Below are 24,021 nucleotides of genomic sequence, written 5' to 3' on the forward strand. Positions count from 1 at the left end.
GGACCCGAAACGTGCCTTGACCCACGATGGGGACCCTGTTCCCCTGGTAGTCTCGTAGCAGGATGTCTGGTGTTTGCAGTTGGCGCTTCTTAAGGCTCGGAATTGCTTTTTTCATGGCTGACCACGAGATGATCATCAGGGACAATCCCGTATCGACTTCAAGCTCGCAAGGGGAGTCCTCCAGGAGGACAGTGAGTTTCAGCTTTTTAGGCCGCTTTGTGCGGACCTGACCTATCGTTGTGAGATAGGTTCTCATGGGTTCTCTCTGGGGATACTCTCTCTCAGTTTCCTGGGAATACTCTCTCTCGGCTCTCTGTGAATATGCCCTTTCAGCTCTTTGGGGATACTCTCTCTCGGCTGACTCCCTCGGTTCTCTCTCTGGGCGCCCTTTGCTTTTCCGCCAAGCCCCTGGGTTGGGCTTCTGTCTGCGGTACATAGGAGGCTGCCATTGTGTGGCAGGGACTTCGCTCCGGCACACTCGTGCGATGTGCCGAAGTTTGTCGCAATGCGAGCAAACAACGTTTCTGAAATGGCAGGTAGACCAGGGGTGGTTCCCTCCGCAGCTTGCGCATGGTGGCAAACGGAATTCAGGTTTTCCCGCCGGTCTTGTGTGACTGCTCCGCATGCGATGGCTGTCTTCGAATTTGCTGTCCTCGGCCTCTTGATCGGTGGCCTCATAGTGCACTTTGGCTTGTCTGGCTCCCGGCTGGGTCGCGCTGTATCCCCGTTGTATTGTTTCGGAAGATTTGTCCACTGATTCAGAAGCTCTTGCCTCATCTAGCGCGATTTGCAGGCTTAGGTTGGGTTTAGCCAACAATCGTTTTTGTAACGAAATGTCTTTTAACCCGCATATCAGGCGATCCAGGATTTGCTCGTCCAGATCCCTGAAACCACAATGCGTGGCTGCTTTCCGAAGTGCTGCAACATACTGGCTGATGGTTTCCCCCGCCTTCTGGTTCCTCGTGTTGAATCCTTGGCGGCAAACGTGGCGGGAAGGTTTTGGCGCGTAATGTGTTTGCAGCGTCTGTTGCAGCGCCGTCCATGTTACTGCCTGGATGGGGGTTGGCTCTGAGAGATCCCTGGCCGTCTCGAAAACCTCTCGACTGTAGTAGCTCAGGAACATATTCTTTTTCCGGGAGTCTGGTACTCCCGTGAGATCGTTTGCCTCGAGGAAACACTCGAATCTCAGCATGTAGGATTCCCAATGCTCGGCGATTGGGTCGTATGGAGTTGGAGGAGCATGCATCGACATCTTGTCTGCGTTTGAATTTGCTGCGCTGAGATGGCTGCCGGAACTTCTGCCGAATTCCGGGGCTGGATCGGATCCGTAGATTTTGGAGGTAGCTTCTTCGTCCTATCTGTCTCTCGATCCCACCTTCGTCGCCAATGTTAGATTCAGGCAACGAGAGAACAGACTCCAGACGATAGTGACAACAACAGCTCTTTATTTAGTAGTAGTAGTGATCCAGCTTGGCTTGGGGTCTAATAGCTCCCCTTTTATAGGGATCGGGTACACCTCCCGTCCAATCAGAACAACCCCTTTTTCCCGCCCTAGTGGTGGACCTGAGTGGAAACTTACAGCGGTATATGCTAATATCTAACAGAGGGGATAGGGGTAACGTGGCGCTGAGCTCAGGTGAAAATGTGGTGGTGCTATTGGAGGAGAAGGAGGTAGCAGCAGTTATTCTGGTGGCAGCTCGTTGGCATCTTCAGCAGCAGCCCTGCCCACAATGAAGAAACCAAAGATGGAGCAGATCCACGCAGATGACGTCACTGCAACACGACTGGAGGAGGAATTCTGGGAGTTGAAGTCCACAAGTCTTAAAGCTGTCAGGTTTGAAGACTTTTGCATTTTTTTTCTAAAGGGGAGCAAGGGTCTTGTAACTTGACAGCTTTAAGACTTGCACACTTCAAATGCCAGAGTTTCTGAGCCAACATGACTGGAGGAGGAATTCTGGGAGGTGAAGTCCACAAGTCTTAAAGCTGTCAGGTTTGAAGACCCTTGGGGTTTTTTTTCCCTAAAGGGTTGGGGGTGCAAGGATCTTGTAACTTGACAGCTTTAAGACTTGCATGCTGAGTTCCTGAGCCAACATGACTGGAGGAGGAATTCTGGGAGTTGAAGTCCACAAGTCTTAAAGCTGTCAGGTTTGAAGACCCCTGGTTTTTTTCCCTAAAGGGTTAGGGGTGTAAGGGTCTTGTAATTTGACAGCTTTAAGACTTGCGTGCTTCAAATGCCAGAGTTTCTGAGCCAACATTTTGGTTGCGAAGCAGGAGCGTTGTTAAGTGATACTGATATTATATAACACTTTTAATTAAGCGGGTACCTTGAAGAAACCTAACTTTGAGTTTCAAATAATACTGATTTCGTTGTTGTCTTAGGTGACATCTGTGAAAAAAATTCAGGTGCTCAGGCATGAAAATGTGCCGCTCAAACACTATACTTTTCTGCTCACACTGAAAAAAAATTAGAGGGAACATTGACGTGCAGACTTCCTGAGCTGCGGGAAGCAGCTGCCAGTAATGCTCTCAGGGTGAAGACATTGCAAGCGGAGAAGCCTTGACGTCCTCAGGAGCCACCAAGCGCTCGCTGCCCCTCTGACACCTGCTGAGCCTTCTCCCACCACAGACAGCCTTCTCTTTTCTCCTGGTGAGATCTGCCACCTGAAAGGTGACAATCATGGAGGAAAGCATTTTCAGGAGGAGGATCCCCTCCCCGATTCCAAAAACAGTGAGTGCGGAAGGCACTGCCACCTAAAAGCTCTTTTCTCCACGATCCTCACGTCTGTGATGAGAGGAGGCTCGGTGGGTGTCAGAGGGGCGGAAAGTGCTTGGCAGCTCCTGAGGAGGCCAAGGCTTCTCCGCTCGCAATGTCTTCACCCTGAGAGCATCGCTGGCAGCTACTTCCTGCAGCTCAGGAAGTCTGTGCATGCACTCTCTCCATTGCTGCTTCTCAGACTGAAAACACTTTCCTCCACAATCTTCATGTTTCGGGCTGAGCAGCATTAGGGGGAAGAGTGTGAGAGTGGAGCTGCTCTTTTTTTCCGTGGGACAGAAGGAGAGTCCTCCACTCCTGTTCCTTTTTCGGCTGTTTGAAGAAGCCATATGGGGCATGCTCCCTTCTCTTTGACAGCCACCTGGTTTCCAATGGGGTGGGAGGGTGGGGGGAAGAAATCCATGTTTTTCCTCCCTCTGCATGGATTCCCCCCCCCAATTGGAAATGAGGCAGCTGTCAAAGAGAAGGGTGAGCGTGCCACGTGGGCTTCTCCCAATCCTGTGCTCCAGCAAAAGAAGTGGGTGGGCGGGGCAAGCCTGGTGCGGACAAGCGGGTCGAGCGGGCGAGTGGCGACTATGTGGGCAGGGGGAGCAAGGAAGAGGCAGGCCATGGAAGGGAGCGTTCCGGTATGCAGCCTCTGGAAGAACAGATACGGGAAGACACACTAGATTTCACGAACAGGTACACACCTACTGGCTGAAACCCACCCCTGCAGATACCGTAGTGAAATGACAACATACTCATAATGAGAAAAGTTTATTTGTATGAATTATTTTGCAACACAGTTTCTAGGTGAATTAGCATTTTCCTTCCTTGCAGTATGAGAGGTCAAGGCTGAAAACGAAGATGAAGAGGATACTAATGCCTTAATGATGGTGATGACTACATTTAATGTAATAAAATGTTTTACTTGAATTCTGATTTGTGAATAATATTGAAAACAATTTATACATTTTGTGAAAGGAAAAAGGTTTTGTGTTATGAATTGAAAATAATATTGAGACATGTTGGCTAAGTGGATGAATATTAACTTACTTTCAACTTCTTTTATCTTCATTTCCCAAGGTATACATTGTGTCTTAAAATTATCAAAATCTCTCTTAAACTTGATCCATTTCTGTAAAGAAACAAAGCAAAACAAAAATGTTATTCAAGACTAAATTAAAGAAAAACTTGGGAAATGTTTTAGAGTTTAAATGCTAGTGGCTTGAAAATTGAAGATGTTCTGGGCTACTAAATGTACCAATTTAAAGCTACTAATGCATTTCATTTAAACCTGATCCAAGGGGGAAATTTAGCAGGTTCTGACAGGTTCTGGAAAACCAGTAGGGGAAATTTTGAATAGTTCGGAGAACCAGCAAATACCACCTCTGGCTGGCCCCAGAATTGGGGGGGGGGGGGAATGGAGATTTTGCAGCAGTGACGTGCAGTCAGGTGAGGCAAGTGAGGCACAGCCTCACCACTCTCATCATGAAAAAAAAAAGTAAAAGGAAAAAGCTGAGCTAGTTGCTGCCTCACCATGGATGACTCTGCTTAACCTCACTGGTGCTCTCCCTCCCCAAGTGTAGTGACTTCCTCCCCAGGCCCCCATTCATTTCTCTCTCACACACACACAGCTGGATAAAACTATATAAAAATCTAGCCCAGCTTCACTGATTACAAGTTTGAAAAGGCAATGTGGCTCCACCTGCAATCAAACTACACTTGGGGAGGGAGAGCACAAGCGAGCACTGAGGAGACCACAGGAGGAGGCAGGAAGTCAGGCAAAGAGCCATGCTGTAGTACACACACTTCCCCCCCAGCCTCTTTCTTTTGGAAGGCTCGGCTCGGCTCCCCTCCGGCTTCTCTGCCTCTCCTCTCACCCTAGCCTGCCAGCAGGAGGTGGTGGGTGGGCTTTATTGTGTTCCAGGCATTTCCCACCCAGACAGCAGGCTGCATTTGCAATGGTGGAGGTGTTTGGGAAAGGCAGCAGGGGAATGGGGGGGGATGGCAGAGGAGCTGCTTTCAAGCCACTGGAAAAGATATCCAATCCAACTTTTGTGTGTGTGGGTTTGTTTGAGAGTGAGTGAGAGAGGGAAGGGGGTAGGAGAGATAGTCCAATCCAACTTCTGTGTGTGTGTGTGTGTGTGTGTGTGTGTGTGTGTGTGTGTTTGAGAGAGGGGGGGAAGGGAGAGAGGGAGGAAGGAGGGGAAGGAGAAGAAAAAGAAAAAGAAAGAAGGAGCAAAGGAGAAAAACAAATGCTGTCGCTTTTGAATTTTTGAATATTTGAAACCCAGCACTGTGTCAGTGCCTCACCAGTCATAAACCTCACCGCACGTCACTGTTTTGCAGTATTCTTCCTGGCCACTCCCACCAAGCCATGGCCACAGAATGGGTATTAAAAACAATTGAAGTTCACCACTGACCTGATCCCTCTGACAGGTCAAAAGGAAATGTTTCCTGTTTGTTTTTCCAAGAATACCTTTTAAATGTGAATGTGACAACTGCATAGCTTACAGAGAATGATAGTTCAGTAGTTATGCAAGATTTTGTTATTTTTCTGTACCCACACAGGGCAGAGCTTCTTTAAGAATTGTACAACTCAAATGGGGAAAAAAGGTTTTGTTAATTGGTATCTTGCCTTGTCAAAACAGAAAACAACAATTTGCTATGTTATTCTAAGCAGCAAAACCTTATGTTATGACCCACGGTTGCCTAGACAAAAGTAGGCTTTGATAGATTCCTTTATTGCTCTGCTAATTCCACAACAAACTGCCCTGAAACAGCTGATAAAGTTCCACTCCAAACTTCCCTGAAGAAAGCTACCCACAGCTCCACAAACAAAGCCAATATAATCACCAGAGCCAAACCACAAAGGCAGAGGAAATCCAGAAAAAAGGTACAAGTCCACACAGCAAGGTCTGTAAATTGTACACAAGACTCCAGGTCCACGGGGCAAGATCAAGAGTGCACAAGGGATAGCCAATTTCCACAGGCAGAAATGTGATACAAGAGTTTTTCCAAGGCTGGGGAAAGTGTATGCCAAAGCAAAACAATTGTGCCTGACAAAGACAATCTGCCTCAACCTATGCTTAAATCAATGCAAATCATGTGTTCCTTGTTAGGAGGAACTGGTAACTTTCTCCTGAGCAGCCTCGCAGACCTCCTTTGAGTTTGCTGCCACTCTACTCTTCATGACCTTGGATTGGGGAAGGCAGCTGTTCCTCATCAGAGGGGATCTGTTGCCTCTTATTACCATTGCCTGTCTGCAGTTTGCCCTCACCTGTGTCTGTGAGGACAGGCAGCTCTCCATCTGGTGGATTACTTCCCCCAATGCCTGAGCTGCCTGGACAGCATCGTCCTCAGACCCTGGCTCTCTAAATATTCCAGAGGAGATGTGTCATCCCTGTCAGATGGTCCCAGTTCCTACTTCTTTTCCTCCTCCAAACTGGGATCTGATGTGGCCATGACACCTTCGGTCATCTTTATTCAAATTTGAGAAGAGGTTAAAGGAATCCGCATCCACACTGATCTCTGTAAATATTTAATATTTCAAATTGTTACCTTTCCTTCAATTATTGAAAACTCAAGAGAACCCACAGCTTGATGGTCTGCCAGAGCTTAAGTCTGTAGAATAATTTAGCACATCCAAGGTTCAAATATTCAAAGTTGGAATTCATTCCCTAACTTTATAAAATGCTGTGTACATTACAACTAATAATAGGATTTCTAGTAAAAGATCCACTGCAAATTTTACAGTGCCAACTTTTGGGATGGCCATAAGACAAAAGTAATAGAACTGGCCTATGTTGAAGAGCTGAAGAATTAAGAATTAAAGAATGAATGCTTATTACTATTATAGTTCAATGAATAGTCAGGAAGAAGTTCAGATTGGATTTGACATTTTGGGATTTTTAATCCCATTGAGTTCTTTACAAGTACCTTGATAGGCAGATGTCGTATAATGGTGTTATAAGAATCATCACAGGATGTATGCTGTTCCAAATAAAACTGCTATTTTGCAATGCACAGGAGCATCCGGGCAGGTGGGCGGAGCCTCCCACTACTGCCATTACTGGTCCAGTTGAACTGGGCTGAACTGGGAGCAACCCACCTCTGCTTTGCTTCCATCCCCCCACCCCAGTTGTCTATTTGCAGTTCTTGCTACTTTGTCATGCCATTATTTGTGGTCCATCTGTGTGATTTTCTTAAAACAGCTAATTAAGTGGTCTACTCTTTCTTCAGATTTTTAGCAACAATGGCTTCTCAATTCTGGCTTTGTATTCATTTGTTTTTAAGATTTGATTTTGTGCATCCAGAATTAGTCCTGCCTCTTTTTTCAACTTTCCTGCTCTTAGCCATTACCGGGTCTTATTATCTGTTTTGCCTGCTATTTTTTTTAATGTAATATTTTGTCTAGAAATGCCTTTTTTCATTGGGTTTTTCTTGTGGATCGGTTTTGTGTCTACATTTTTTAAGTAAGCCTTCATCGTGCACTAACTTCAATACATCTTGTTCATATTCATATTTGTTTTCTTCTACAACTGTCTATGTGTACTTATTCCAGACTAACCTATTTTCCTTGATAAGTACTGTGCAGTCTTTCAGTAATACTGCATGGATGAAGGGCATGATTCATTGTCATTATTTTTTTTAGTCTTCCTATCCAAGGCTTTTAGTTCTGTTTGTGTTCCTCCCATTGCACGTGCATCCCATTGCCTGCTGCGCCGGAGGGACTTGTCCAGGCAAGTCTAAGTGGAGTGACTTGGAGACGCATTGCATTGCAGCAGGCAATGGAATGCGTGTGCGCGACTGGTGAAGGCAGCAGCTTTTTTGGCATATTCAAGACCTCCGGTAGTTTTTGGCAGCATCCAGTCCCCTCCGCTGGGAAGTGGCTGGCAAAGAGGTAGCGGCTGGGAGGCTTCTTGCAGTTGCACCAAAAAAGAGAGCTTGCCTTTCAGAATCCGGACCAGCCACCATGGGAGAAAAATAAGCCCAAAGAAAGAGGAGGTCATGGGAGAGAAAGCTGGGCTGGGGCCGGGGCTTCTGAAAGAGTGGAAACAGGACTGGCAAAGGGAGAGCAGGCAGCACGCAGGAGGAGGCCTTTGACAGATTAGGCCAGGCCTGGGCAGAAAATAGGTAGATAGGAAGAAATTCGATTTTTTTTCCTACTGGGTTCTGTGGGCATGGCTTGGCGTGGTGGTCATGTGGTGGTCATGGGCCTAAGTGACGTTGAGTTGGCCATGCCCACTCAGTCACATGACCCCCCCCCAAGCCATGACCACACAACCAGTAATAAAAAAAATTTAATCCCACCACCAATACGAACCCATATTCATTCTGTCTCGTCCAGAAAGGTTGTTGCACTGAGGATGTAATTGTCTTTCTGGAAGGCTGCTTTTATCTTGCTGACATGGTACATTGTATACAAATGCCATTTCTTTTGTTAACAAGTCAGGGAGGAGAGTAGATTTTAATGTGTTTAGAATCAATGAGGGAATGCAGTGGTAGAGATGCATCTATCCAAGTTAGTTTTCAGATTTACTGCCTGCCAAACATTGAGTTTTAGTTTTGAAACTAATGTCAATATTTTCACTTTTAATATAAGTTATTCAGACTTCTAAATTTCAATAGTATAAACATCTTATAAATAATGCTGATCACTTACCTTTGTCAACATCATCTTATATGCATATAACTTTTTTCCTTTTCCCTTTCCCAAAGCACCTTCAAATTTTTCTACAAAATCTTGAGCCTCCCTAAGTAAAAAATAATAATAATTGAAAAAGATTATATTTATCTATTATAATATGATGTATACCTGTACATCAGAGATAGTTGGCCTAAATGACTTCTAAAACTTTCTCGGACATTAATCACAATATAGTATATTGCAAGTATTAAAAGTACTGGGGTTGAACTCACAGAGCTAATTCTGCTGCTGAGGATTGTCTTGAACTATGAGAAGGCCGTCAAATAAATTTGACAAAATAAATAAATAAATGAAATAAAAACTCTTGGTCTAACCTATAGAAATTTGAAGTAACAGTAAAATAGATCTGAAATTCCTTCTCCAAGATGCATTATATATCTGCATTATAAACTGATTTAATCTCTTCCATCAGTAATACAGTTTAGGATCTGCTGTAATATTGTTAGTGAATTATTCTTTGAGTTCAAGATGACTTCTTATTTATAGACAAGTTGCCCTCACCAAATCTCTTCTGCTTAATTCAACTAGCAAACTCCACCAAGGTTATTCACATTGAGAAGTTAAATGTGCTGCTGTAATAAATGGTATGTTTTCATTACAGACACTGCAGTGTTCTCTAAGAGCTACAGGTCACTGTAAAACCATAACTCCACTAGAAATTTCTAGTAGGTCACACATTGAAAAACTGTAACATTTGTGATGTAGGTAGATATACCACAATATAGGGAAAATCTTACTTCCTTTGCAGATTAAAAAAAAATCTTTTAGTATTCAAACCCTGGATTTGCTTTCCTTAAAGTACCAACCTTCCTCTTTGTCTTTTTATAAAAAATCTTGAGCAACATTTTATCAGTATGCTAATCAGTATGAATTAGCATATGTGAAACTACTTTTTACTGAGTCAAACCAGTAATTCTTCTAGCCCTGCATTGTTTTTTCCAACCCTCTGAAGCAGGTTATTTACCATTATTTTCAACCTGGTGAAATGACAGGAATTAAAAATGAATTTCTTCTATGCAACTTTCTTGTTTTATGAGAAGGTGCTCTAATTTATTTATTTTATTATTGTTTATTTATTAAACAAGTTTATATAGCTGCCCAACACATACATAAATAACCCTGAGTGGTTTATACCATTTAAAAATCCATTATATAATAAAAAGCCACTTTAAAAAAACAATCAATCCCCACTCCCCATGGCAGTATCAACCCAATCAAATCAGTTATTGATTGGCTCTATCTCCATTCATGGTTTCTAGGCCCAGTGACCAAAACATGTTTTTAGAGAACTTTTACTAATAGACAAGAAGTGATAGAGGGAGTTTAAGTTGCTGGAACTTTGGGTGAAAGTGACTACATCATACTGGAATTCAATATAATGCAAACAAAAGCAACAGAAAATAATTCAAGAAAAATAATCAAAGGGAGGTTAATCCACATCACCATCAACCTCCCCCACCCCCAGGTGGCTTTTTGTGCTTATGAGGTATTTGTCATGGAACTGCTTAATCAATCTGTTGGCTTTCACATCCCAACTCTTAACCCATGTAGCTTCAGAGAGGGGGTATCCTTTCCGGTGAACTACATATTGCAAGTGGCTCTAAGGCATATGTGAGTCTAACATCTTTTTCACCTCATAATGGGCCTCTCCTTGTACTGTGATGGCTTCATGGCTGCCTGGTCTACTGGCCTTAGCTGAGAGTTTACGGCTGGTTTTAACAGGCTGCTATGGAACACTGGATGCACTTTCCGTAGCAAGCATGGGTGTCTAAGCTGAACTGTTATAGGGTGTATCACTTTCACTATTGGGAAGGCCCTATGAACTTCGGACCCAGTTTTTTACTTGGTAATTTCAGTTTTAGATACTTGACAAGTATAATTTGTTTCTGACATGGAAAGCAGAGTGGGGGAGCAGAGTTTGTTGGCTTGCTTTTTATAGTTTTTTGCTGCTTCTACTAAAGCTTGCTTTGTATTTTCCAACCCCTGTCTCAGCGAGTCCATCCATTCACCCAAGGACATGGAGGAGGGTGGTTCCCTGGGTAATTCAGACAAGAGGACAAACTCCATGCTGCTGGTCACCTGAAAGGGATCAGTCCAGTGCTATTATGCACTGAGTTATTTTAAGCTACCTCCGCAAAAGTCAACAAGTCTGCACAGGTAAATTGCTGGTAATCCATGTAACATATCAGGTACTTCTTCCCACCTAGGATGTACTTTAATTCAAAGTTGTAGCACTTGAAGTTCTGTGCCCAGAAGGCTTATTTGGGGGAGGAGGGGAGTTTTCAAGGGGTTTTTAGGGCTTCAAGGTTTTTGTGATCACTCCAAATTTCAAACAGTACTCAGCTTCCCTCTAGAAAGTGTCTCCAGATGAGAAGGATCCATCGGATGGCACAGGCTTCCTTTTCACACACTGCCCACCACCTTCCAGTGTTGGTGAGTTTTTTTGAAGTATAAGCACAGTGTTGTAGTTGGCCCTGGACATTGCCTTGCAGTAGCACTGCACTATGGATGCATCACTGGCATTTGCCTGGACCATGAATGGCAGGGTGCTTGAAGATAGGCTCATCTGCAAACAGCTTTTTCAGTTTTTTGAATGCTCTCTGGCAGTCCAGGGTCCAAGTGGCTGGCTGGGTTGTGGTTCGGGCCCCCACTCCTGTCTTCAATAGTTCTATCAGGGGCAATGCCACTTCAGCAAAGGCAGGAATGAACTGCCTGTAAAAGTTGGCAAACACAGGGAAGCTCTAAAGTTGTTTGCAGGTGCATGGGAGTTGCCATTCTAGAACGACTTTTACTTTTCCCGGGTCCATTTCAATTCCCTCATTTGACACTCGATAGCACAGGTAGTCTAGGGAGGACTTGTGGAACTCGCATTTTGACAGCTTCATGTGTAGTTTAGGTTTCTTCAAGACTTGGCACACTTATTTAGTGTGCTCTTCTAAGTCTCACTGAGAATGTCATTCAGATGGACTAGAACACCCTTGTAGAGGTGCTCATGCAGCACCTCATTAATCAATTGCATGAAGGTTGTAGGGGCACCCTGTAGTCCGAATAGAATCACTTTAAACTGGAAGCTGCCTAACGGGCAGTTGAAGGCTGTCTTCCATTCATTTCCATCTTTGATTCACACCTGGTAGTAAGCATCTCTTATGTCTAGCTTGGTGAACACCTTCCCCTTCGCCATGTCCTTCACGAATGGCAAGGAGTAGGTGTTTTCCATGCACACCATGTTAAATTCTCTACAATCAATGCAAAGCTTCATTAACCTGTCTTTTTTCTCCTTAAAGAGCACCAGGGTGACCACCCTAGATTTGGCAGGCTGAATGAATCCTCTAGCTAGGTTGGTGTTGATGTATTTCCTAAGTTCATGCATTTCCCTGGGGGTCATGGAATACATCTTTGACTTGGGTAGCTTGGCTCCCAGCATGAACTCTATTACACAGTTGGTGGGTCAGTGGTGGGTAGGGTGTTGCTTTCTTGCTCCCGTAGGCATCATCCAGGTATTGATACTCTTTGGGAACTTGGGGGCAACCTGGTAGCTAGTCAGTGATTGTGGCAGCTTTCTCGCAGGTATGGGAGCCGTGTAGCAGTTCTGACAGTGGGGCCTTGTTGCTAAGCCAGGACAGAAATGGTCCCACGTTTTATAGCCATCCTCCCAGGTCACCTCAGTTGTCCAGCCAGGTGAGGCCCAGGATGACTGACTCTGCCATTTTTGGCACCACCACAAAGCAGAGGAGCTCCCAGTGGTAGCATTTCAAGTCTTACTGGCTCAGTGACTAAGGTGGCTGAGTCTCCATATCTCAATGTCCCATTGATTAGTTTGAAGTGAATGGGTGCACCAGGGGCATGGTACTTATCCCTAGCTTTTGGACAGTGGGAAGACCGATTAGGCATCTGGTGCATCCGGTGTCTATGATGGCCTCTATGTCCCCTTTGTTTGCTTAGGCTTTTTGTCCGGTGTGGCTTTTTGGTGCATACTGCCTCCTGAACCATCGCCCCACTGGTAGAGCTCCTGAGCTGACAGCCAGGCCAACTGCTCTTTGGCCCAGGCACCAAGCTAGCTCTACCACTGCTGCTTCCACACGCTCAGCTGCTGAGGGGAAACTGAGGCTCTCAGAACTGTCCCCACAGGCTGCTCCAGTTCCTGTGGCTCTGCTGGTGTCACAGGATTTCTCTTCCATCTTCTTCTCCATCTTACCTGAGTCTTCCTGCTACCTGGCCTTCTGGGTAAGCAGCTAGAATTCAGGACCCCGGACAGCAGCTCTGCAGGCACTGGGAGCTTTTTGATTGTTTTTATTGTGAGAGTTTGGGTTAATGTCAGTATTCCAAGTAACAAACCCAAAGTAATCAAAACTTTGAGGCCTAAACTTTCCTCAAAGCATAAATTTATTAGGAATGTCATATTGGCACAGCTGGTGAAAATCTGACTCTAAAGGATCCAGGGTTTTTCCCACCCAAATCAAAACCCAAAGTTTTTGCCCCATGTCACATATCCATCACATAGTCCAATCAGGTCAGAGTCCCAACTCCGGCTGGCTTTTGTTCATGCCCCTCCAACACCTGGTCGAGCATCCTTGGCTCCCATGGGAAAGAAAGACATTTTGGCTACACGTCTCCCAGATATCTCTATCTCCTGCCTCACATTCCCACAGCTCCATCTGGCCTTGCTGTGACAACCCTGAAGATGCTCCCAAAATAGCTTCAGGGCTGATATAAGGCTGATTATCAATAGATAGCCAGAACATGCAAAGTCAGGAAAGCAAAGACTTAGCATGAACTAAGGCTAGATAAAGTGAAAGATAATTTTTTAAAAATATTTCAACATATTAATAACAAGAAAAAAGTCAAGGAATTAGTAGATCAGCTAAAGAGAGAAGATGGCAAGGAAGTAACAGGCAGTAGGGAGAAAGCAAAGCTGCTTAACTCATTCTTTGCATGAGTCTTCACAGGAAAAGAAATTATAGCCCAATGTACCAAAAAAGCTGCTGTAAAAGACAAACCAGAAATAAAATAAGTAAGACAATACCTATCTGACCTTGATGAATATAAATCACCAGGACCTAACAGATTACACAGAGTTCTGAAGGAGCTGGCAGATGTCATCTCAGAACCATTGTACCAAATCTTTCAAAAATCCTGGAGCACAGGGGAAATAACTGAGGATTGGAAAAGTTCCCAACTTCAAGAAAGGGGGGAAAACAGACCCAAGAAACTATAGACCAATCAATCTAACATCAATATCTGGGAAGATCCTGGAAAAGATAATAAAAAACAGATCTGCCAACATATAGAAATGAGTAAAGTAGTAACTAGTAGGCAACATGGGTTTGTTAAAAACAGATCATGCCAACCAATCTTATTTCATTCTTTGATAAAGTTACTAAATTAGTAGACCAGTGAAATGCTGTGGATGTATACTTAGATTTCAGTAAAGCATTTAACAAAGTAGACCACAATCTACTTCTTGGTAAGCTAGAAAAAAGTGGGATAGATAGCATCTTCATCAGATGGGTTTGTAACTGGCTGACAAACCGTACTCAACAAGTAGTCCTTAATATTACTACATGGAGAGAAATAAGAAGTGGGGTTCCACTAGGCACTGTTTCACACTCAATACTCTTCAGTATCTTTATAAATGACTTAGATGAAGGAATAGAAGAGGAACTCATCAAATTTGCAGATGATATTAAACTGGCAGGAATAGCCAACATCTCAGAAGACAAACTCGGGATCCAAAAATGTATTGACAAACTTGAAGAATGAACCCTATCCAACAAAATGAATTTTAATATGGAGAAAAGCAAATCTTTACATTTAGGCAGGAAAAATGAAATGTATAAGTATAGATTAAGAGAGACCTGACAATGTGCAGCTCCTGGGTTGTATAAACAGAGACATAGAATCAAGATCATATGAAGTATTAGTGCCACTTTACAAACCCCTAGTAAGACCACACCTGGAACACTGCAACCAATTTTGGTCACCATACTACAAAAAAGATGTTGAGACTAAAAAAAGTTCAGAGAAGATCAACTAAGATTAGATTAGATTTATTAGATTTGTTAGATTTGTTAGCCGCTCCCTCTCCACGAAGGGACTCGGGGCGGCGTACAATAAATAAAAAACACATATTATACAATAAAACATTACACGGAGGAGGTATAAAAATCACACACAATCATTACAATACATAGAAATAGTAAAATAGGTTAAAATTAAAATACCCCACTAGAAAAATTACAAGTTTAAAAAATTGCCAGGAGGATTAAATGGAACTATGGTTGAGCCAGGCCGGCTAGTTGAAAAAGGTGGGTCTTGAGTTTTGAACGGAAGGAGCGGAGGTCGGTAGTAATCCTAATGTCGGGGGGGAGGTCATTCCAGAGTGCTGGGCCCATCACAGAGAAGGCCCTGCTCCTGGGCGCCGCCCTTTGGCACTACTTAGTGGACGGCACCCGGAGAAGTCCCTCTCTGTGAGAGCGAATTGGTCATAGGGATGTGTGGGGCAGGATGCGATCCCGCAGGTAACTAGGTCAAAGATTATCAAAGGCCTGGAAACTAAGCCATATGAAGAATGGCTTCAGATTTGGGGTCTGACTAGTCTAAAGAAAAGAAGAATTAGGGGTGACATGATAGCAGTATTTCAGTATTTGAGGGGCTGCCACAAAGAAGAGAGGATCAAATTATTCTCCAAAGCATCAGAGGGCAGGACAAGAAATAATGGTTGGAAATTGATCAAACAGAGAAGCTGGAATTAAGCAGAAACTTCTTAACAGTGCAGAAAATTAACCAGTGGAACAGGTTGCCTTCAGAAATTGTGGGCGCTCCATCACTGGAGGTTTTTAAGAAGAGACTGGACACTCACTTGTCTGAGATGGTATAGGTGCTTCTGCATGAGCAGGGAGTTGGATTAGGAGATCTCCAAGGTCCCTTCCAGTTCTGTTATATTCTATTCTATTCTATTCTATTCTATTCTATTCTACTCTACTCTACTCTACTCTACTCTACTCTACTCTACTCCTATGTCTTTCAGAAAAACAACAAAAGGGAGGCCAATCTGCCTCAGGAGAAGTGATGTTCCATAAAGAAGGGTCATCACCAAGAGGTTCTTTTTCTCATAGGCCCTGTAATTTGTTCTACCTTCCCATTCTGGTAGGTGGTTATAATAGGGGAGATCTATAGGCTTCAAATAGTCTTGTCCCAGGCTGGGGCTTTAAAGGATATAACCAGCACCATGAATGATATCTGAAGTGAATTGGTAGCCAGGCAGAAGAGGGGAGACATGTGTAAGCCTAGATTTGTGTAAAACTGTTCAGGCCACTGCATTCTGAACTAACAGAAATTTCCAAATATTTTTCAAGATCAGCCCCATGTAAAGCACATTATAATAGTCTAGAGTTGACCTAGGGTGGGTAACTGAGAAGGGCATGTTCATTTCAGACATATTAAATCATTCTCTTACATAAATATGGCAGATGGGTAATCATTGCAATATGTTTTGCCTAAAGTCTTACAGACATTAACATATGAAAGAGCTGAAAAAATAATCACTCGATTTGGATGAAAAAAAGCAACAACAATAAAAAAGCAGAGAATGACAGCCAGTCTAATCATTCAGGTTTATATTTTAAATTAATGCATAAAATCAGCCAAGAATGATCATCTGTTTTCTAATTACATAGATAAAAAGCAAATCTTTGTTTTAAGCCAACCACAGGGCAAAACCTTTTGACTAGGACTAGGATGCTCAAGAAGTTCAGCCAACAGCCATAGAATATAATCTTTGTGGAAGATGGAATGAAATGGCAACATAAATTTATTGACTTAGAGGTCATGTGAACAATAATCACCAATATATTATACCTTAGCACAGTTAATCTCTTTGCCATGCACCACGGTTTGTTTCGTATGATAGATATGAGTTTTTTCTTTTCTTCTACCTGTTCCTTTAGCTGTTCAAGTTCCTCTTCAGAGAGAGATTCATCATCTGAACAGTTTGGAGTGGAAGAGGGGGAACTAGGAGTAAAAACCAAAAATGAAATCAAATCAAATTCACATGATTAAATAAACGAATTCTTAAAAATATTGTATGAAATCGCATTATATATTCTCAACCTATTATATGCACCTGTTAAATTTAAAAAACAAGGTTTTTAGATAGTTTGCTAACATTTGCCATTTTTAACCAAACCTCAATTGTTTGTTTATTTTGTTGGTATTCTAATCAAAGTATAGCATTAGATGTTAAATAGTTGTGGATGATTAGCTTATTTATAATTTATTAAGTTTGCATTCTGCCCATCTATTGTCATAGTGATTCTGAGCAGTTTGAAAATGATAAAAAATCAATTATAGTTGAAATTATTAAATAAAAGCTAGAAACCAAGAGGACAGGAGACATGGAACTAAGGATCTTCCCTCTATCCCATCAGTTATTCCCAGTATAGAGCACTATATTAGGTATATAATATAGTATAATATATTTAATATCATTTATTAAAACATGGCCCGGTATATTAGATTCATATTTTAACACTGTCCCTAAAGGCCAGGAGGATGGGGGCTTACTCCACCTCCAGCAGGATAATATTCTAAAGGGCAGAACTGAAAAGGCTCTTCCAACATTTGCATTGGTCCTGAAAGCAGACTGGCAACTCACAACAGCAAACGTGTATGCCACTTGAAGGGTCTCCAAAACTGTATGTCCTGTTTTGTATCATTTGAAACTTCCAAATAATATGCATTCAAGAGTATGTACAGTGGGGCAAAAAAGTATTTAGTCAGCCACTAATTGTGCACATTCTCCCACTTAAAAAGATGAGAGAGGCCTGTAATTGGCATCATAGGTAGACCTCAACTATGAGAGACAAAATGTAAAAAAAAACCCAAACAATCACATTGGCTGATTTGGAAAGAATTTATTTGCAAATTATGGTGGAAAATAAGTATTTGGTCACCTACAAACAAGCAAGATTTTTGGCTCTCACAGACCTGTACCTTCTTCTTTAAGAGGCTCCTCTGTCCTGCACTCATTACCTGTATCAATGGAACCTATTTGAATTTGTTATCAGTATAAAAGACACCTGTCCACAACCTCAAACAGGCACACTCCAAACTGCACTATGGTGAAGACCAAAGAGCTGTCAAAGGACACCAGAAACAAAATTGTAGACCTGCACCATGCTGGGAAGACTGAATCTGCAATAGGCAAGCAGCTTGGTGTGAACAAATCAACTGTGGTAGCAATAATTAGAAAATGGAAGACATACAAGACCACTGATAATCTCCCTTGATCTGGGGCTCTCACCCCATGGGGTCAAAATGATCACAAGAATGGTGAGCAAAACTCCCAGGACCACACGGGGGGACCTAGTGAATGACCTGCAGAGAGCTGGGACCAACGTAACAAAGGCTACCATCAGTAACGCACTACGTCGCCAGGGACTCAGATCCTGCAGTGCCAGACGTGTCCCTCTGCTTAAGCCAGTACATATCCAGGCCCATCTGAAGTTTGCTAGAGAGCATTTGGATGATCCAGAAGAGGATTGGGAGAATGTCATATGGTCAGATGAAACCAAAATAGAACCGTTTGGTAGAAACACAACTCGTCGTGTTTGGAGGAGAGAGAATGCTGAGTTGCATCCAAAGAACACCATACCTACTGTGAAGCATGGGGGTGGCAACATCAGGCTTTGGGGCTGTTTCTCTGCAAAGGGACCAGGACGACTGATCCATGTACAAGACAGAATGAATGGGGCCATGTATCGTGAGATTTTGAGTGCAAACCTCCTTCCATCAGCAAGGGCATTGAAGATGAAAAGTGGCTGGGTCTGTCAACATGATAATGATCCCCAAAATACCACCAGGGCAACAAAGGAGTGGTTTCGTAAGAAGCATTTCAAGGTCCTGGAGTGGCCTAGCCAGTTTCCAGATCTCAACCCCATAGAAAACCTTTGGAGGGAGTTGAAAGTCCGTGTTGCCCAGCGACAGCCCCCAAACATCCCTGCTCTAGAGAAGATCTACATGGAGGAATGGGCCAACATATCAGCAACAGTGTGTGCCAACCTTGTGAAGACTTACAGGGAATGTTTGACCTCTGTCATTGCCAACAAAGGATATATAACGAAGTATTGGGATGAACTTTTGATATTGACCAAATACTTATTCTCCACCATAATTTGCAAATAAATTATTTCCAAATCAGCCAATGTGATTGTTTTTTTTTTTTTTTTTACATTTTGTCTCTCATAGTTGAGGTCTACCTATGATGCCAATTACAGGCCTCTCTCATCTTTTTAAGTGGGATAACTTGCACAATTGGTGGCTGACTAAATACTTTTTTGCCTCACTGTACATGTTAGTTTATGTATTAGATATCTATAATAATAATAATAATAATAATAATAATAATAATAATAATAATAATAATAATAATAATAATAATAATAATAAATATTTATTTCTTAGCCGCACCCTCTCCCGAAGGACTCGGGGCGGCGTACAACAAAACATAGGAAATAAATATATCGACATACATATAACAAAACATATACCAAGACATATATACGACATATACAAGGAGGAGGTGAACTGATAGATAAAAACAAGTAAAAACACAATGTTTAAAAACCCCTAAATAAATTGAATGCAATTAAAATACCCCAAATAAAAAACCCGTCAGGAGCGATATAGTTGGATCAAAGTTGAGCCAGGCCAGCAACTTGAAAAAGGTGGGTCTTGAGCTTTACACGAAAGGATTTGTCCAATAGAAAGTAAATAGGTTATAAAGAAAATTAAAGTTTCAGGGAGAAAGGTCATTAAAAGAAATAGCATTTTCTACTGGTGGCAGGTGCAAGTTATTCATTTGAAGAATTACAGCACGCATGTCCAGCCCACACTCCTGGACAATTAGTAATGTGGCTCCACAAGATTGTAGACATTTAACATTATTATAAGATCAATATACATTAACTATATTATATATTTTATATAGATAATTCATTTTCACTCAATGTTGTTCAGGCAAACCAAAAGGTTGGACACCCATGATATAGAATTTAATGGATAATTTTAGGAACAAGATATTGGCAACTGAAACTAAGGACTTCCACCCATAGATCTACTGGATGAGGGCAGATCACTTGGGTCAAAATAATAACATTTGGAATGGGAGAGGATATAATAGTATACTTCCCATTAGCACACAGGGGAAATTTCTGAATGTCTATCAATTTTTGGAGAAGATTACTAGATCTGATGCAGAAGTCTTTAGTTTGCCAGTGTTATTTCATATTTACATGTTGGTTTTTCTTATTTATAACTTTACTGCTATACATACTTAGATTGGTACATTTTTTAAAATTGATCCTTGCTATAATTTTCTGGAAGACACTTGTCAGATTGCTCTGGATCCAGGCCTTGGGGCCACAGATATTCTTTAATTTTTTATGCCAAGCATGTATAAGATAATAGATATAAGTATATACAAGATTATGAATACATGAAATGGATATTTACAAATGGGGTTATTGGGACAGGGATAGTAGGCACATTGGTGTGCTTATGCATACCTCTTACAGACCTTTTAGGAATGGGATGAGGTAAACAGTAGACAGTCTAAGGTTAGGGGTTTGTGGAAAAAACCACTGAGTCAGGTAACACATTCCAGGCATTGACCACTCTATTGCTGAAGTCATATTTTCTGCAATTGAGTTTGGTACGATTTACCTTAAGTTTGTATCTATTGTGTGCTCATGTATTGTTGTGGTTGAAGCTGAAGTAGTCATTGACAGGTAAAACATTGTAGTAGATAATTATATGTACTACGTTTAGGTCAGACTGAAGGTAGCGTAGTTCTAAGTTGTCTAAGCCCAAAATTTCAAGTCTGATAGCATAAGGTATTCTGTTGCAAGCAGTGGAGTGGAAGATTCTTCTCGTGGAATATCTCTGGACCCCCTCAATTGTGTTAATGTCCGATGTGCACTGCAGATTCCAGACAGGTAAGCTGTATTCAAGAATTGGTCTAGCAAATGTTTTGTATGCTTTGGTTAGTAGTACAGTGTTACCAGAGAAGAAACATATGATTAGGTTAACAACTCTTAATGTCTTTTTGGCAATATTGTTACAGTGGGCGCTGGCACTTACATCATTAGAGATGAGTACTCCAAGGACCTTGACTGGGTGGGGGGTCATCTACAAGGTTGTATCCCCCCAGTTTTTATTTTGTGTTCTGATTTTTTTTGCCAATGTGTAAGACAAAGCATTTGTTAGTTGAGATTTGAAGTTGACAATTGTTTAACCATTCTGACACATAGTCAAGGTCTTTCTGAAGAGTAGCAGTATTGTTGGTGATGTTGAATAGTTTTACATCATCAGCGAAGAGAACACAGTTGCTTATAATATGATTGCAAAGGTCATTTATGTAAAGTATGAAGAGTGTTGGTCGTAAAATGCTGCCTTGGGGAACACCACTGTTAACAAGTATAGGATTTGATAGGGCACTCCCCATTTTGACCACATTGCCTGTTTGACAGGAATGCAGTTATCCAATTATGCTGGGGTCCAGAAATGCCATAAGATTTTAGTTTTAGAAGTACTTTGTTGTGTACCACTGAATCAAAGAAGTCTATGTAAATGGCATCTATTGCTTTGCCTTGGTTAAGTTGTGCAGTCCATATATTTTTGCAGTGTAGGAGTTGCACATTACAGGACAATTTTTTTCTGAAATCAAATTGTTTGTTAGAGAGCAAGTTGTTTGTCTCTAAGTGGATGGTAATGGATTGGTTTATGATTGATTCCATGACTTTGCAGGTGATGCAACATAAATAGACTCATCTTGTAAACTAGCAAATAAAGAGCTCATCCTATGCAGAAAATGGGTGTGTGATTAAAATAGCAGCAGGGCTAAGAGTTGGAGAGCTAGATGATCATAGGAGAAATAGAATATGGAATTGTCAGCAGTAGGTAATTCGGCCAAACAAGGTTCCAAACCCATGCTGTACCAAATTACTTAAAAAGACTGTAGCCAAGAAAATGATGAACAGTAGCTTCTCAGCATTTTAATAGGTTTATCATGCCTTTTTGTACTTAGAATTCCTTTATCATTCCCTACTCCTGCATCCCTCAAGTGCCTGTGACTAACATTGCTGATACAAATAATAATCATCACGCCCTACAAGCCCTACAAATTCAATTTAACACAATATTATTTGGAGCAAAATAGTTGAAAATATTAGCTACTGATACTTCTGTGAAAGTATATCTTGTCCTGGATCTGAGCAACTCTTGGGCCACAGGTCCCAGTCCTGTTCTTTTGGTTCTGTACCATTTAATAGGCTGTAACACAGGCAGTAATCAGCAGCTCAACTTGTACTGCTACACAGACCTGAAGGCTGTTCACAGGGAACATGCTTCAGATACATAAGCAGTTTGGTAGCAATTTTTTTCGCTCTAACAAACTTCGTTAAACAGCATAACCTTTTGTTAGTTTCAGCTCATTTCATCAGATTCAGTGGAATGATTAGATTGATATAAAATTTAAATTGAGATAAGGTGAGGAAGAAGAGGAACCAATTGGTTACACAAATGTAGATTACATGTAAAACAGAATGCAAATATCTTATCAATTAACAGTTATAATGTGTTAAAAGTCCATTGTGTTTTTAAGACCTGCAGAGGCAATTTGAAACGTTTTAAGTGTGTGAATTTAACAGTTTTTCACTTGATCACCATCAACTGATATTATTTTCTTCCAGTGGTGGGATTCAAATAATTTAACAACCAGATAGGGCCCAAATAGGGAGCAGTTGTTGGAGCTAAGTAGCCACCATGAGAAACAACTGGCAAAACAGCTGGCTCAGTTAAAATTGGAACTGGCCAAGAAGGAGGCTTCTCTCCTAGGACTATGAGCATAGGCTTTCCAAATAGAGGAAAGACCTGCAGGAGTGCAAAGCCAGGTGTTGGTGCCTAGAGTCTCAGTGGGCCGAGATGGACAGTCAGTTCCAGGTCATGATGCAGTCCCACTGGAATGAGGCCCTCCGGCTTCCGCCCAAACCCTGTGCCAGGAGGCTGAAAAAGACCACAATTCTGAGTCGGAATTTCTGTCCCCCTTTAACCCACACAAAAAGAACTTGAAAGAGGAGACTCTCTGAATCCTGGCATGGGCAACTGAAGGAACTAGCATAGGCCAATGTGGGACCACTGCAACCCATCCTTCACAAGCAGAATGAACTGCAGGGGAGCTCAGGGCCTCATCATGAAAAGTCCCATGCTTCTGCAAAGATGGAGAAGAAGCCTTCCCAGGAGCATGGGACTTTTCGTGACAAGGCCCTGAGCTCCCCTGAATCCAGTTGCCAAGATGTTCTATCCCCATGCTTTCTCCACTCGGGCACTTTAGAGCTGCCTTGGGGTTTTGCCTGTGCAGACATTGCTTGCTTGGAGGGAGTGGGGCTGGTTAGAGGAGTGCTGAGATGCAAACATAGCCTCAGTCTGGGAAGACAGAAAAGTGTGAGAAGACAACTAACTTGGGTGCTGGCAAGGTTCCAAATAATACATCCCATTAAATAAGAACTCCTAGGCAGGCAAATTTCTCAAAGAACATTTCATTGGTACATATCAAATTGGCACGTTCTTAGTGGAAAACCGGTTCTAATTTCCCACTGATTTTACACCCAATTAAAATTAAAACTTTGTCACTTCCCTCCAGAGTCTCCAGTCACATGATCCAATCAGCATACAGTCTAGTTGCTTGGTGAGCTCAGTCTCCATCATATCTTTAATTACCAGGGGAAATAATTTTATTTAGGCTACAACACCCCAGCTATCTCTACACTCCCTCCCTGCCCCCTTCACTCCAGGCTGTGTCAACACTGAATCAGTGAGAAGAGAAACCTCCCTAGAGAAAACTACCAGAAAGAAAATGGCCACAGTTCAGCCAACTTCAGGGTTGACAGGCTACCTCCCTTCAATTGAAGAAAGTTTCCTGCAAGAGAGAGAGAGAGAAGTCATAGAGAGATTAGTTGGGGAGGTCTCTGACCCCCTCCATAAAGGCCCTTTGGCTGATGGGGGTACTTATTGTGAAATTGCTTAATCAATCTATCTGCCTTTACCTCCCAACTTTTCACCCAGAAGTTTCAGATAGGGGGTACCCCTTCTAATAAACTAAATTCTGCAATTGTAAAAAAAAAGTGTACTCTGGAATGTAATATTCTTTTTATTTCATAGCATGTCTTCCCTTCAATTACAAGTGGCTTTGGGACTGCCCAATCTACTGTGAACTTGCTGTGAAATTTGTGGCTGCCCGAGCTGAAAACTTGCTGCTGGCGTGAGCAAGCTACAGTGGAAGATCAGATTTATTTATTTATTATTTATTTATTTCTTCGCATTTCTAGACCGCCCCCTCTCCCAAAAGGGACTCGGGGCGGTGTACAGTGCACACAGCAAATACATCATCCACAATAAAATTCATTAAATAGAAAAACAGATGAATAACATGCACTTTCCCCAACAGCCAGGGAAGTTTCAGTTGTACTATGACAGGATTAATTACCTTTACTATGGGGAA

The 24,021-nt window shown here is 42.2% G+C and overlaps 1 protein-coding gene across 1 annotated transcript in view; it reads right to left on the bottom strand.

Annotated features, from left to right (window-relative positions):
• The window catches only part of LOC309401586 (transmembrane channel-like protein 2), a gene marked incomplete at its 3' end in the record, with an annotated part of 156,208 nt that overhangs the window by 114,819 nt on the left and 17,368 nt on the right, over positions 1-24,021 (bottom strand). Inside the window, exons 4-6 of the mRNA XM_081970654.1 lie at positions 16,323-16,475; positions 8,421-8,511; positions 3,809-3,890 (exon numbers count right to left, since the gene is read on the bottom strand). Coding sequence (XP_081826780.1) covers positions 3,809-3,890; positions 8,421-8,511; positions 16,323-16,475 — 326 coding nt within the window. The remainder of the gene's footprint in view (positions 1-3,808; positions 3,891-8,420; positions 8,512-16,322; positions 16,476-24,021) is intronic.

This window comes from Natrix helvetica (assembly GCF_964273705.1).
Source record: "Natrix helvetica genome assembly, chromosome: Z".
Classification (NCBI taxonomy): domain Eukaryota; kingdom Metazoa; phylum Chordata; class Lepidosauria; order Squamata; family Natricidae; genus Natrix; species Natrix helvetica.